The sequence below is a fragment of the Ursus maritimus genome, unplaced genomic scaffold (genome assembly GCF_017311325.1).
Source record: "Ursus maritimus isolate PB19 unplaced genomic scaffold, ASM1731132v1 scaffold_11, whole genome shotgun sequence".
NCBI classification, from domain to species: domain Eukaryota; kingdom Metazoa; phylum Chordata; class Mammalia; order Carnivora; family Ursidae; genus Ursus; species Ursus maritimus.
In genome coordinates, this window is record NW_024423453.1 from 39,817,473 (window position 1) to 39,834,009 (window position 16,537).

General features: G+C 40.7%; 1 protein-coding gene across 4 annotated transcripts in view; it reads right to left on the reverse strand.

Moving 5' to 3' along the window:
• SH3D19 (SH3 domain containing 19) overlaps positions 1 to 16,537 on the reverse strand; it is a 170,335-nt gene that overhangs the window by 36,814 nt on the left and 116,984 nt on the right. For 3 of the 4 annotated variants that reach the window (XM_040626353.1, XM_040626355.1, XM_040626352.1), the window contains exons 2-6: positions 15,696 to 15,736; positions 9,517 to 9,559; positions 7,500 to 7,638; positions 7,206 to 7,368; positions 5,485 to 6,486 (exon numbers count right to left, since the gene is read on the reverse strand). In XM_040626353.1, the coding sequence (XP_040482287.1) occupies positions 5,485 to 6,175 (691 nt within the window). In that variant the 5' untranslated portion in view covers positions 6,176 to 6,486; positions 7,206 to 7,368; positions 7,500 to 7,638; positions 9,517 to 9,559; positions 15,696 to 15,736. The remainder of the gene's footprint in view (positions 1 to 5,484; positions 6,487 to 7,205; positions 7,369 to 7,499; positions 7,639 to 9,516; positions 9,560 to 15,695; positions 15,737 to 16,537) is intronic. The other variant, XM_040626354.1, reaches the window with a different exon arrangement.

Consider the following 16,537-nt stretch of genomic DNA (forward strand, 5'->3'; position numbering starts at 1 on the left):
CTATAATCCAGACGAGGTGTGCAGATTAGTGGGGAGGCCAAATAGCATCACTTCAATAAGAAGGTGGAACCGGAGGCCTGTTTTTCATCTTGATGATGGTGTGCAAATCTCTTTAGCTACACAGTGTGAAGTTTACTTTTTATGTCTGTTCATGAGCAGGGTATTTTTTCTAAAAGAAATGTAAGTGGGCAACATATAAAACAAGAATGGCATCTCATGTTTGGGAACTCCAGGCATTGCCGAGCGGGAAACTGGATTGCTGGTATTATGAAAATGTTTAAAGTTCTAACCTTTGACCCCAGTAGTCTCACTTCTGGAAATTTGTTCTTCAGAAATAAGAGCACTAGTAGAAATGGCAATGTTTATAAGAGTGTTTCCTACAGCATTTTCTGTAGAGGAAAAAGAAATCCAAAAAATTAAAAGCAATGCCCATGGATGGGGAAATGCTGAATCAACTGTGATACACTCACACTAAGAAATATTAGGCAGGTATAAAGAAACAAGGAGTTAGACCCACTGGACGAAAAAGAAGTCCATAAATCTCACTGTTAAATTAAAAAAAAAAAAGCAAGGTACAGTATGATAAAAAATGTTTGTGAAAAGTAGGAAAAAGTACATGTATGTATGTTTGTAAGCTTCGGTTTGAAATGTCCAAAGGCACGGAGGCTACATACAGCATTGTTCACACTGGTTACTCTTGAGGATATGGATGGACTAGAGGGAGATAATTTTTTTTTTCTTTTACTAATGTTTGTATTGTTTAACTTGTTACAGCAAATATGTGTTAATTTGTAACTGAAAAAATCCAATAAAATAAATTCAATCACAAGAAAAAAGTTAGAAGATGAAGCTAAAATAACTTCCCTGCCGAACAAACCAAACCAAAAACCACTTAAAAATAAGGGGGAAAAAAGAGAAAATTCTAGTCCTTTTAGTTGCTTTTGACAGGCAATAATGGCCATAAAATTTTCCATAAGGTAACTAGAAAATTTAAAACTATTTGGAAAATTAAAACTCTTTTTTGATTCTATTTAATAGGATTTAATGCACACGTTTTTGAATGTCTCATTTACACGTATGTAGTTCAAAACAATTAGCTTTTATTTATAATCTTGAGTAACACAGCAATTTAGAAAAATCATATACTATTATTTTTAAAATTTCTACTCATCACAAGACAAAGGATCAATGTGGGAAGCAGCTCTCTCCCTGTGGCCAAGATGACAAGAGCTAACTCCCCCAGTTTTTCATCCTAATTCTGCTTATGGTCAGCTATTTGAAAACCAGGTTCCCCATCCTCTCCCGCCAACCCGGTTCCCTCATAAAGACAACCTTTGTTACCGGCTTTTTATACACCTTTCCAATGATACTACATACGTGTGTGTGTGTGTGTGTGTGTGTGTGTGTGTTAACACAAGCAATAGCTAAAACACCATGAATACTAACTATACCTTGCGTTTTTCACCTAATAATATCTTGGGGATTGGTCCATAGTAGGAAGGACTTCCTTTTTAATTAGCACACAATCCTCCATTGTGTGGATGTACCACTATTTACTTAAGCAATCCACTGGAGGTTGTTGCAAAGTTCTGTAGAAGTCCTTCATCTGGGGTCTAAGAACAGGCCCTCGAAGCTCTGGAAACTGCATACGTGAGCTAAAGGACTATTTTCAAGAGAGATAAAAGATTCACAGGACAATCAGATTCTCGTAGATTCCCAGAAGGGGTTAAGAACCACAGTGCCACGACCCTATCACAGAGTTTGCTCTTGCCTCTACAGAAAAAACACAGAGCATCTCAAAAAAACAAAACAAAAAACAAAAAAACAAAAACCAAAAAACAGAAAACAAAAAAACTCCTATCCAAATCTAAGGGAAGTCCATGGCATTTTTCTCTACCTTTATTTGCAGTAGTTCTTCTGCCCTCCTTCCAGCCCCTCACACCAAACCAATCACTCCACGCCTGCTGCCAAACAAGCAGGCCCCTTTACACCTCTACCCGCACGGTCTTCATTACTGGGCTGAGAAAAACACTGATGGTAATGCAGTTTTCTGCCCATTACCTGTCCCTCGTAATATGCTTGTCATCATAATTAGTTTCACCATCCTTGGCTTGCTCCTCTGTCATTTCTTTCCCTTGAGTTCTGTTAATAGCAGAAATTGGCTGCTAAACTATTATTCTAGTCTGTGTAATGGGGCTGACAGCAGAGGCATTCTGCTTTTTTTTTTTTTTTTTTCCTGACAACTGGGTATGATTTGTAAAGGTGTGAAGAGGAATTGCTAATACTTCTCAGCTCCATTACATTAACCTGGAAGGCATTCTACCCAAGAAATGAATCCAATATTAAATTGCTTATTTTATGAGTTTCCCTTTAATAATTTTTCTAATCTTTACAATGTTTTCACAGCTTCAGTATTTTCTGATCTCTATTTCCTGAGATTAATATGGCAACTTCATTTTATGAAAACCACTTTATTAGATTTTCTTTATTTTTGAGGGAAGGAAAAGGAGGAAGGACATATTTGTGAGTTCCTTTTTCTTGTGTCCCTCTCTCAGTTTCTGGCTAATGCCAGGATGATTAAGTAAGGTTTCACTAAGAGACCATGATCCTTTATTTACAAAGACAATGTTATTGATACACCATCAAAAAGTCACAAAGCCCCAAATCAAGAAGCAAACAAAAACCTCTCTTATATGCTGAGGAATTCAGAGATGATCCCAAGGGCCTCCGGAGGACGTTAAGCAGGGAAGCAACAAGGTCCAACGTACATTCTAGAAAAATCCCTGGGTATGGGTTTGAGGCAGAAGCAGGGGCTCAATCTAGGAGGCCACTGCAGTAATCTGGCATAAAGGCCTAACGTGGGGCAGTACAGGGGGATGGAAATGAGAGGAGGACTCAAGAACTACTTCGAAGGTTAAACCAGCAGGAGTTGGTAACTAATTGGATGTGAAGGGCAAGAAGTAACAATAATTACTACTTAATGAGCACTTACCATGTTTCAGACAATGGGACAGGGCTTTCCAGCATAATCACATTTAATTCTCGCACTGCCTCCATGAGGAGTATTATTACCATGTTTTATAGATGAGGAAACCGAGGCACAGTGGGGTCAGGTAAACTGCCCAAAATCACATAGCAATTAAGTGGCAGACTCTGGCCTGACTCCAACTCCAAACAAAGAGCCATGGTGTGACAAGTAGGAAGACTCGAAGATGATCTCTAGGATTCTCTAAGGAAGGCTGGGTATGTGATGGCATTTATTAAGCGAGGTACAGAAAACAGGAAGAGGCGCAGATTTACAAAGATGACAAGGTAAGCCTTCAGTTTAACTCCACAGCTGAGAGCAATGGTTAAAGTCAGGTAGGGCAAGCAAATTACACATTTTGCTAAGAGACTGCCTACATAATTAAATATTGCGCAACGAAGTGGTAGAAATCCAGGAACAGAAAACGCTGAGTATGAGGCATGAGACTATATTCATGTTGAATGTAAACTGTTGACCTTCTTTTGGAAGATGACTGTAATTATCTGTTTGATGACAGGGAATAAATTCTCAGCAGTTATTAACCAAGTTGCCATCCCCAAAGAATCCAGCAGTTTCTACAAAAGGCGGTATTTCTTTGGCTTGTGCTCTTGTTGGATTTACTATCCCTATCCCGCCCTGAACCTTGTAACACCAAAAAGGTTTAAATTAAAAAAATGACGTAACAAAGACTTGAAGTGTTACCTGGCTTAAGGATTCATACAAATGTTGGGCAGCAAGGTAATATAATGAAAAATACGCTAGACCTAGAATAAAAGATGGAGTTTGACTCATGCCTTGGAAGCTGTCAGTGTTATGACACTGGGCAAGCTACCCATTGATTTCTCTCAGTCGCATTTTCTTCTTCTGCAAACTGAGGCCAACAATACCTTGCAGAAGGTTACTCTAAGTATTTTTTTTTTTTAAGATTTTATTTATTTATTCGACAGAGAGAGAGACAGCCAGCGAGAGAGGGAACACAAGCAGGGGGAGTGGGAGAGGAAGAAGCAGGCTCCTAGAGGAGGAGCCTGATGTGGGGCTCGATCCCATAACGTCGGGATCACGCCCTGAGCCAAAGGCAGACGCTTAACCGCTGTGCCACCCAGGCGCCCCAACTCCAAGTATTAAATGATGTAGGTCTGGGTATCTAGCAGAAGGTTTGGAACACTGCAGAAGCTCGGTATATTCTAAATATACTCTAGTCTATAGTATATAGGCAAGAAGCATGCTGTAGCTACTTACATGTTGTGTGCATGATAAATTTTAATAAGTATGTTTACCATTTAAAATACACCTGTGGTGTGCAGAATTTGGTTTCGAATCACAGAGCTTATAACCTTTTGATGCATGTTAAACATTTATAAGATGACAGCTAACCTTTTGAAAATACTATTAAGCTTATATGTTCACAAGTGCTACCCAAATAAGTAAACAGCAGTAAAAGGAATCATCAATGACAAGTAAAGCAGCTTACTTTGACAAATCAAAGATAAGCTCTACTATCAGACCCTCCATCTGAACAGTGTGAGGAAAACATACTCTCTGAATTTCCTCTTGAGAAATTTGTCCTGATCCTGGCAGGAAATGTACAGCTGTTGTATTTTATTTACAAAACTTTGCATTCCCCAGGGAAAATGCTCTGTGAAGATTAGCGAAAAAATTTTTGCTACATATGGCTGGGTCCTCATTCCCGGTTTTGCTCTTGCCAGTGTCCTCCAGGGGCCGGCGCTTCTCCTGGCACTCCCAGTGGGGCCGGCTCAATCTGAGGAGCCCTTCTGGAGCCACCATGTGACTTAGCAGCTATGAGAAGTTTCCCCTGCGTCCCCCTAATGCTTGACTCTCCACCTGCCAGAGTAAGGAAGCCAGTCTCACACCTAGTTTAGTCTCTAGACCCAGTCTGCTTATGCTGGCTCACGTAGTAGTCATCAACTACTAGAAAATGCGACTGAGAGAAATCAATGGGTAGCTTGCCCAGTGTCGTAACACTGACAGCTTCCAAGGCATGAGTCAAACTCCATCTTTTTATTCTAGGTGTAGCGTATTTTTCATTATATTACCTTGCTGCCCAACGTTTGTATGAATCCTTAAGCCAGGTAACACTTCAAGTCTTTGTTACGTCATTTTTTAAATTTAAACCTTTTTGGTGTTACAAGGTTCAGGGCGGGATAGGGATACTAAATCCAACAAGAGCACAAGCCAAAGAAATACCGCCTTTTGTAGAAACTGCTTTCCCTATCTCCATCTCCCCCATTCTAGATGTTCCTGTCCCTCTCTGTCTCCATCGCCTACCCAGCTCCATGTTTCTTAATCTGTGTTTCTGTCTCTGTACACACACATGCATGTGCATACACACATACACACACACCCTCCAGAAATTATGTCCTAGAAACTAAAACAGCAAGTGCCATTCAAGATGCCCTCTGATGAGCTTACACTCCCTTCCACTTCTCCTTTTTACTCACCCAGAACCATCTCTGAACCAACAGATTCTTCAACCAGGTTCCCAGCTGGGGTGGGTAAAACATCATCATCAAAACTGATGAGGTCAATGTCCCCGGTGGGCTTGCTTTGCAGAGCTGGAGCTGGGGAGTTGGCCGGGATTCCTTCTCCCAGTGACCTGAATGCTTTGGCCTGTGACGCCACTGAGAGTCGGGGAGGAACGGTGACTGGTTTCAGCAAAGCTGCAGAGTTGGGGTTTTCTAAGGAAACCGATTTCTTCGGCAACAGAGGCCGAGGAGCAGGAGTTGGGACTTTCTTCCCACCGTCAGGGCTCTCAGCCACGGGCCCTCCTCCCAGAATCTCAGGATTAACACTTCGTGTAAGGCCAGCATTTGGTTTCTTTGGCAATTCTGGTTTGGTTACTGGGATGCTCCCTACTTCTTGCAGTGGAGAGTGCGGGGTGAGCCCTTCCCTAGAGGCCACCTTGAGTCTGGTTTCAGTCCAGGAGTCCCACTCTCCAGAAGCTCTGTTGGCAGCTGGCTTGGGAGCCACTGAGGGTTTCCCTGAGGGAACAGCAGGCCTGGGGGGGAATGTGCGGGGAGCAATTTCTGGTTTCGAGGGCAGTCCCGAGGTTTCTTTATTTGTCTGACCTTCAAATGCTTTGATTCTTGAAACGACACTATTTTGGCTTCGTTCTGTGTTCATAATGTTCATCACTGCCTGACTATCCAGGTCGATGGTACTGTCCAACAAAGACTGAGGCTGGCTCAGCGAGGACTCCTTCTCTGTGACCGCGGGACTGGTTTTCTGGCGATTTTGCTCTTTAATATGACTGTCTCTGGCTACTGGTCTGAGGTTGGCTTTTGATCTTGGCCTTGGCACTGGACATCTTGTAGCGCTGGAGTTCTCTGGACAATTCTGTTCTTCAGAAATATCAAAGACTATTAAAGGTGCCACATTTGTTGGAAGATCACTGGCTGAGACCGCCGGGGAAGGCTGGAGAGGCTTGAGAGGTGCCTGTAGTGCTGACAAGACCAAAACCCACAGACAGAAGTTGCAACATTGTAATTTAAAAGAAAAAAAAATAGAAGATACACAGACTGTTAAAATATACATGTAGAATATCAAGAGATCTTGGTTTCCTTAATTAGTAAAAAGTAATTCCAAAATCAATGGGGAAATGTTTACTCTCAGCTTCTCACAGGAGTGTTCTTCAAGTTGTGTTTATTCATAAGAGAAATATTCATTACATAATATTTTTAAAACACCATTAAATTCTTGAGTCCCAGCAGACTTAGCACAAGAACCCTTTCCCACTCGTCAGAATTCCAACACTGCTCGCTTTACTTTTCTAAAGTAACTTACTCTCATCTCTGTTATGTGAAAAAAATGCTTTTTAAAAGCCTAACAGAACCACCACCTTTTACACTCTATCAAGTTTAAGTTGCTAAATATAACATCCTTCTCCATGGGAATAAAGGGGAACGGCAGTAATACAACCATGGTTAAAAGGATGATGGTTTTGCGATATGAACTGGGGTGAGCCCCAGAACGGGGGTTGCAGCTCATGAGAATGACTTATTGTAATAATCACAGCAAACCAAAATAAAGGAAGCACACAGTGATCACACTGACTGGGAAGCTGAGCTCAATGAATTATGCACAAGTCGCAAATTATTTTAAAGGCTAGAAGCCTACTGATTACTTCCCTAGAACTAGGTCAGAATTAGGGGAGACAAATTACTTGCACCACTTTGAGGCAGATGGTTGGCTATTTCTTCTGTAAAGTCAGTCTGAGTTGCAGAAGTAATTGTGTGCCTTGGAGTGGCAGCAGCATTATTATTATTCGTAGTATTAACTTGAACTTGGTTGATTTCTTTTATGACTTGTTCATAAGATGGTGGGAGCTGCAAAATAAAGAATGAAGATTTTAGACATCTATAGACAAGAGCCGAAGTATTAACAGTCTCGCTCTTCTTACCTTTGAACTTACCTTTTAAAAATAAAATGCAAAGAGATAATATAGATATTTATTTACCTCAGCAGGAACCAGCTCACTGGGCCTCCAAGGGCCTGCTGCAGAAGATGGCGGAAATCCCAGTCCCGGGGGCGGGGCTCCTGGAAACCACGAGGAGGGCCTCAGGGGCTCAGCTGCCACGATGGTGATCTCTGGGCGCCTAGCAGACAAGACCTCAGTGAGGGTTTGCAGGTTGGTAACAAGCTATCGTCTATCTGCAAACGTTCGAAGATTTGTGAAAACCACCACTGCCCCAAAAAAGTTACGTGAGAACTGCCCTAGTCCTAGAAATGACCTGTCTGGCCTAGGCTATCCGGGGAGCAAATGACAGTCATCTTCCAGGACTCTGGGGCTCAAAGTTAGGGATGGACCTCGAGCACACTTAAGCCCTGCCTTGGTTGATAAGGGTAAGGGCTAAGTAAGGCCCACACAATCTCTTCATTCCAGGGCTCTGCTATCCAGCCTGTACCACCACCATAAATAATACACGGTAAGGCAGAAAGTATTACTAGTCAAATACAACTGTTTCGTTGTCTGCCATTATAAATGATATACTCTGACATGATACCACGTAAGAATATCCTCTTCCTCCTCACCCAACCCCCGCCCCAATTCAAAGTCATCTCTAAGTGTTTAGAGTTTGCATGTTCACTTCTAGACCCTGGTATGTGTGTCTGTGCTCCTGGTCAGTGCAGTATAGGAATTCGATAATTAACCTTTAATATCGAGGAGCCACAGTGATTCAGGCACGGCTCCTTTCATCATTTTCTTAATCTGATTCTACATTCTCATGTTTAGACTTTATATTTAACCTCATTTCCTAACAAACACCAACCGTGTGACCCTGAGCAAACAATCAGCCTCTCTGAGCCTCAGTTTTCCCATCTAACAAACAGGGATGATGACATTCACCCTGCCCTTCTCTAGCACTCTCCAGAAAATAAAAATAAAAAAGCACTGCTATTTTCAAACCTGGGCATATTCACGCATTCTCGTGCTAGCTCATGAAACAGTACAACCTGCTTATTGATTGCATCTGAATTGCATTACCTAAAAACCTCTGCTTAAAGCTTTTGTCTAAAAAGTAAGAGTTACTAGCTAATAAATATTAAGCACTATGCATGCAGTAATCCTTATGACAGCCTTGAGATAGGTATGACTGGCAACATTTTTCTTTAAAGATTTTATTTTTAGGTCATCTCTGTACCCAACATGGGGCTCAAACTTACAACCCCGAGATCAAGAGTCGCATGCTGTACCAACTGAGCTAGCCATGGCCCCCGATTAGCAACATTTTAAAGATGGGGATACAGAAGCTAAGAGAAGGTTAAGCAGCTTGCCCAAGGCCACACAGTGAGAAGGCAGTGAAGTGAAAATTTGAACTCAGGTATGTTTGACTCTAAAATCCTCGTTCTTCATTATTCTATACTACCCTGTAAGAAATATGAAAGCAGGGACCATGTCTTATAAAAATCCATCTATCTATTTATCCACCTATCCATGATTCTATCCACTCTACCATCTGTCTGTCTGTCTACTGGTTCTTATCTATCCAGTGACTCTCCCCTCCCTCCACCCTCCTTCCCTCCAACCAGCCATCCAGCCATTTATCCATTCAGCTATCCATCCATCCCAGCTCATTTTCCTCTCCTTACTCTTCCATGCAATTTTCTTTCTTGTCATCCATTTATCTATGCAACATTTACTAAGCAGCTAGGAGGTACAAAGCATTTCTTTGAGCAATTCCTTGAAGCAGTTGCAACAATGCTTTACATATAGCAGTGGCTTCATAAACATTTAAAAAACTAACTTAAGTAAATAATTATTGCCAAAAGAACATTTTGAGGCTTGTATTGCTTCTTCTCCCTCCAAAATTTTCATCATTCAAACTTACAGATTAATTCAGGAAATGTACTGATGAGGCAGACCACTGCTTATGTAATACACTGCTTATGAAAGAGAAATATTTAACTTGGTAACTGATAACACACTTTGGTTTCATTATTAGCAGAATATATGACCTCTGTTATAACCATACCTCCTTTCTCGATGAAGCTCGCTCTGAAAAGAAGTCCGAGAAGCTACAGGAGAAAGAATAAACTGGTATAATACAAAATCAGTACATTCAATAAAGGTTTAAATTTTTATAGGGTACATTATTGGAAAAAGTTAGCTTATACTTGAAATCACAGAGGATGTATGAATTTTAACATCCGTAAGTAGAAAAGCAAATCAAACTGATCTTTTTACATGGCATAAAATTAATTTTAGTTATATATTTGAATTGCATAAGAGAACATAGATTTCAAAAACTCCCCAAAGCACATTTCCATGGTTCTGAAAATAATTTGAAGAATGAAAAGAGAAAAGAAGACAACTATTAAATACAAATTGCCTGGTAAGAGCATTACAACAATGAAATGAAATTACAATGGGCAGAACAAAATTAAATATCTGTTCTAATCCATATGACTGTACTTTTGCAATGTTTGTTTAGAAAGTGAAAGGGGTCCAATTTTCATCTATTTTCTAATTTTTCTGGAATTTTGCAACCTTTAAGTTCTTTTATTAAATTCAAGGATAATAAATGCAAAAACTGTTCACAACACTCTTATCAACATGTTTATAGCACATATTACTGTATATGCAGCACCGACTTTTCCTTCAAGCCTCAAACTCAAGAGGCTAGATGGTTCAAACTTCTTCCAAATTTGCAGTCATATGATCTGGAAAATGTCACATATGGTGTCACATATTACATACATGTAAATGGAGAATATTATTCCTATTTTCAAGAAGCACATTCTAACAATTCCTTTAAGAGTATCTTCAGGGGCGCCTGGGTGGCACAGCGGTTAAGCGTCTGCCTTCGGCTCAGGGCGTGATCCCGGCGATCAGGGATCGAGCCCCACATCAGGCTCTTCTGCTATGAGCCTGCTTCTTCCTCAAAAAAAAAAAGAGTATCTTCAAGATATGCATACAAAGGGGGTGCCTGGGTGGCACAGCGGTTAAGCGTCTGCCTTCGGCTCAGGGCGTGATCCCCGCGTTATGGGATCGAGCCCCACATCAGGCTCCTCCCTGTGAGCCTGCTTCTTCCTCTCCCACTCCCCCTGCTTGTGTTCCCTCTCTCACTGGCTGTCTCTATCTCTGTCGAATAAATAAAATCTTTAAAAAAAAAAAAAAAGATATGCATACAAAGGGGAATTGTTTCGGATACAAACTATTTCTACCAGTTGCCTTCACCTCTCTCTAGTACTCTACTTTTTCAATCCTTCTGGCCTGAGAAGGCCGACAGTATGAATCTTTTCTTTCTTCCTACTATTAATTTCGGATTCTCTCCGAATACGGAGGCCGCCAAAGCTGGGATGCCGGCGTGGAGGCGGGAGGTGGCAATGAAACCCAGGCTGGAGCTGGAGCGGTGGGAGCTGAACCTACGCTGGGTTGGTCTACCAGGAGTCCTGTATTCATACTGTTAGCCGACTGGACTGTAACGTTTTTATCGAGAGCTAAACCAAGCGGAGGTGCATTGTGTCTCCTGGAATAAAAGAGGACAGAGAGGCTCAAGCTGTGAGTGGTGCATCTGATTCGTAAGAATGGTCTCATTAAGTCAGAGAAAGGCTACAATCACGTCACCGCCATCACAACAGCCAGAATCAGCAGACACAACACTGTTAAAAAGATATCATGTCATTGCCACAAACATACCTCTTCCACGGGGCATTTTTGCTGTGCACTATTCATGAGTGCTAAGGGAAAAAAAGAAGGGGTTATAGAAGAGGAAAGGGAGAAAAAAAAAGAGCGAACCAGCTGCCTATGTTTTAAAAGGAATTCAGGAACAAGACTGCCCTGCCATGCCGCTGTTCTTGCCCAATCTGCACACGTCGACAGAAAAGGAAAGTCGATACAGCACAGTTTCAGAGAGTAAAGAAATCAGCTGTGGCAAGGAAACACCTGTACAGACCGGGACATTCACCCACGTAACCCCAGTAAAAACAAATTCAACTACAGTTTTTAACAACGTTGCAAAAAAAAAAAATCCCCCAAAACCTAAAAACTATTTTGCAAAATCACTTTGCTACTTCAATAGGGATTAATTTTGAAGTATGAATACAGTACTTAAAAGGGAATCCGGTAGTCAATTTACATTCTCGTAAATCAGCAGCTTTTCACTCAATCCTGCCCCTTCACACCGGAGGTGGTTAGCAGCAGGAGCGCCTGGTCAGCAAAGGCGTACTGCCGTCCTGGAGGCAGCAAAAGAGGGGGAGAAGGTCTCCCAACCTGACTTGTGGATCTCCTCCACGTCCTTTGAGAATCACTGCTTTCCTGTCTCCTGCTTTGAATCTTTCTTCCTTCACATTCACTCATCTATGAAAAAATCTCTTCTCTCTCTTGATCCTTATAGAATGACCGGCTCTTTTTTGTCAGTGTTGAACAAGTTTAGTAGCGAGAAATACATGAGATCTTCATACAGCATCTCACACTCCTCTAATTTCTCAACTGTCCACTTCCTCTCATTCTCACTTTCCCAGATCAAACAGATTTGGTGTAGTTGTTGCCAAGACGATCGAATTTGCCACCGGTACTCATACAGACCAACATGTTCCTTTTACTAACCCCCGTCACAAATTGCTAGCTAGTCTTTTGTGCATTTTGGATTAAGGCCACAGTTAGAAGTTATCCTATCATTCCACAGAATTATTTTCAAACTTGTCTAGTTCATACGGTTAAATTCTAAATACAAAATAAATTCATATTCAGCTGTTTATAAAAGACCGAGATCTGGATTTGCAATATTAGCACGAATAAAGAATCCTCCTAAATTCCAACAGGATCATAAGCACGGAAGGATGCTCGGTGATCGTCCTACTCCAACCTTACAGATGACTTGGATGGGACACAGAGACATTAAATGAATTATCCCAAGTCATACAGCCTATTTTCCTTGAAGCAGTTTAACTCCTCGTGCAGCCAAGAGAGCTGGATACTAATCCTGATTCTAAATAATTCAAAATGATTGATTAAATGATCAGATGAAATAAACACACAGAAGGATTATTATAAGCATCCTTGCTATAGTACCACTTTGCCAATGAAAATCACAATAATAAAAATAACCCACTAACATTTGCTTGAGACGGGATAGGAGTTAGATGTGTTGGACATGATAACAAGAACATCTGTGGAGTTGAAAGCACAATGACCTTGTAGTCACGCAGTCTAGATTCACATTTCAGATCTACCTTGTGAAGCCATTTCATCTTTCTGAGACTCAGTGCCCCTACCATCTGTAAGATGGGGTTAACATCTACCATGCAGAGCACTGTCTTATACCGTATGTGAGCCTTTCCTGACTCACCGTAGGCAATGAATAATAGCTAAAACTGAATTTCAGAGAATAATTTTCTCTTAAAAAGTTAATGAAAGGAAAAGCATGAAATTCCAGGTATATCCAATTATAATACCGTCAAGATCTTTACCCATAATATTTAAGGCTCACAAGAATGCAAAAAGAAGGACCTTAAGGCTTGACTGGAACCAGTATCATTATGGAAGAATTTAAAATATAACCAGTAAAGGAATATTGCTTAAAAAAATGTGATGAAGTCTTTCTCCTTGACAGAGAAAGATGACTAAGTATGGGACAGTAAAACAAACATTTCACTGGGTTGGGTAGGCCAAAAATTGTTTACAACTTTTTCTTACAGAATGGGCAAAAAGCGCAAAAGAGAAGGGGAGGACACAATTATTCTTCATTCTGTAGTTACACACGGCATCACATGAGGATGTCTAGCCTTGTTGCCTAAACATCCAGGAATAATACAACTCACAAATACTTCTTTGAGTGTATGCAAAATAACTGATAAATAAGAATTAAAAGACTACTGAGTTAGTTTTTGTTTTTTTACCTCAAAGCAAGTTTTCCCGTTGTTTCATCTCCTTCCTCTCTGCTAGGGCCCTACTTCATCAGATTCCCCTTCTCATGGATCAGTCTGACCTCGCCACGAATTCCTTCCCCACTGCCTACAAATGTCTCCAAGCTTCTTCATCATGAACAGTCATGTTCCAATCTCCTCTCTGTCTGATACTTCTCAGCCCTTCCTTCTTCTGTTTACCACCAAATATCATAGAAAAGTAGCCTACCCCAGCTGTCCCGACTTCCACATACTCCATTCATTATCGAAATTGAAGTGTGGCTTCCAATGTCAATGTTCTACTGAAACTGCTCTCTCAGGTCACCGCTGGCCTCCTAAGGACCACATATGATGACTTATTTTCAGCCACTTTGGCTTGTCCTTGCTGCAGCATTAAGAGCTACTTGTGGTTCACTTATTCTTTCAAAAAACCTTCCCCCCTTAACCTCTAACGCACAGCTGTCTCCTGGTTTTTCCAGTTTTCTGATCATTATTTTTCAGCCTTTTTTGGCCCACTCCACCTTAGCTGCCTTCTCCTAAAGCCTTGCCTGGCGCAAGGGCCTCCAGGTAAAAGGAAGATCCATCCTAGAGGATCTACGGGAAGTCAGGTACAAATTACAGTCCCCAACAAAGAGGTCCTAAAACCCAAGAAGTAGTCAGCCAACAGGACTCAGTCTCTCCTCCACAGGGCCGAATTCTTTGGGTCATTCACCTTTTGCCCTACGGCACCCTAAAGGCAGAGCCTGGCCTCAGACAGCAGTACTTCCCAAGATTCTGTCCTTTGTCATCTTCTCTGGCCTCCATGTTTTCTCTTTAAGAGTTTAGCTACTCACAGGTTTTGCCTATAACCATGACCACCTTGACTACCCCAAATTATACCTCCAGCAAAAAATTCTTGCCTAAATTGCAGCCCTACTTTTCTTTTTTAAATTCTGTCCCATCTTCTCCACACACCACCCTCAAAGGGCTCTAAGGCATCGATTTTTCATTTTCATACCTGAACTCCCTTCAGCACATACTACAGCAGTCCCACATCTTTATAAACCACCACCAACAAAAATAAGATGTGGGAAATGTGGACTATCCGTCTGTATTGCCACCTTACAAAATTTCCATTGTCATGGTGCAAATGCATGCTCTTCACAATCTGTGGATATCCTAAATTTATACTAAATATTACAAACTAGGTTTCTAAAAATAGGATATAGTCTCCTCAGGGTGGAGACCTCAGCTCAAATAATGCAAAGAACATCTAAAATCCCTTCCTTATCAGAAACCTCATTTCGAATGGAGTTGTGAGGCTGGCAGGGGGAGCTCTCACGCTCTACCACGCGTCCCCAGTTGCAAATCCAACAGGAAGAGATGGAGTTCAGCAGACACTACCTTACTATGCCTTCAGGAGGAAGAAGGGATTTCCTTCTCCCCCAGCAAAATCCCAGCCAATGAGAGACTGTCACAACTCAACCGGTGAGAAGCCACTATATTCTGAACTCCCCTGTTTACTCCAACGGGCTTTTTGTTTGTAACAGTCTTCCCACTCCCCCTTTTCTTTCTAAAACAATGTTCCTCTCTTCTGTTCTGCAGACTTGCCTCTGGTTTTGGTGTAGCTTGCTTGTCCCAGATTGCAATTCTCTGCTATTCTTGAACAAATTCATTTTGCTGGCTTAAAAAAAAAAATCCCCTCCTTATCTTTGTTTAAAACAGGTAATCCATGTTCTGTTTAGTTTCCCTAAAACTGAAGGGAACTTGGCAGACTTTTGTTAAAAACAATGTTAAAATTCTGCACCAAGAGCAAGTTCTCACCAAGAGGCTTGGTAAAACTTTAACCAAGAGGTAAGGCTGAAAGTATGAATGCACCATTTTCGACAGGATTCTATTATGGCACTTGTATATGGAAGTGAGCCAATCTCCACAGGTGTTTATACAGTTAAATAAAAACACAGTGGAAACAAATGAATCAAAAAGGACAGGGTTTGATATTTTTTTACACCCATCAGATGTCTCCACCTATAGAAAATGGTAAATTTATATTAGATCATAAAAATTGACCAGATAATCCACATTTTTAAAAATAGTTCTGTAACAGAAAAACATTCTGAGCAATGGGCTTATCAATAAATGAAAGTTGAAAAGAAAGCTGAAAACCTAACTACTTGTCTGAAACAGTTTATTATTCCTTAGGAGAAGAGAGAAGCTTTTGTTGGATTCTTTGTAAGATTCATCAAATACAATCACTTGCTGGAAACCTAAACCATCATTTAAAATATCACAGAGGAAAATACAGAGCAGGAAAAAACAAACTTACATCTCTTGATTACCGCTCTAATGGATGACAAGGGTCCTTGGCTAGAAAAAGAAAGAAAGAAAACATTACTGTATTCATTAGTCCTTTTGAAGAAGAATCTCTCATAATGCCAGGTCATTTCTGGGACTCAATATGGCACCAAGGAGCAAGTTTGACATGTTAGTTACTGGCTTATCCTCCTCACAAACATAAATTTAAAAAAGTTTTTAAATTACCTTTGATATAAAATGTTTTATGGGAAGTGAGAAGACTGGTGAAGTGTATCTGCAGTGCAAATAAAAATCTGCCTTAAAATTGCTTTCACAGCTACCTACACACTGCATCTTCCAGTTGTTTTGGACAGTACTTGAAATCAGGCAGCAATTACATGGTAATCAAAAGAATTCTGACCCCTCTGTATCTCTTTTGTGTTTGACATGGGAACTCCTGTCTTCTTAGATCAGATCAAAATAGATCATTTTTATAGTTAATTTGACCTAAGGACTAACAGCATTTCTTCCTAAGATTAGAACTTAAAACATCACCACCTAAAAATGAAAGTCTTGGTTGCTTTGAGTTTTGTTCAATAGCTGGTTGGCCCTGGGTGTCTCTTACTGTGTGAGCTTGGGCAAGTCACAGAAATGCTTCTGAGCCTCTGTTCACTCACTGGTCAAACAATCTAGCTGCAAAGGTTTATAATCATTAGTTTGTAAGGCTTTTTGTTTTTTTTAATCTTTATTCAAACCAGCTGGGCTGTTTTTGGAATCATTTAGAAAAAATATACAAACCTAAAACTTTAACGGTATTTTTTTTTTTTTTTAAGGAAAAAAAAGCCTTCTTGTTTATAAAATTCTTCACTTTTT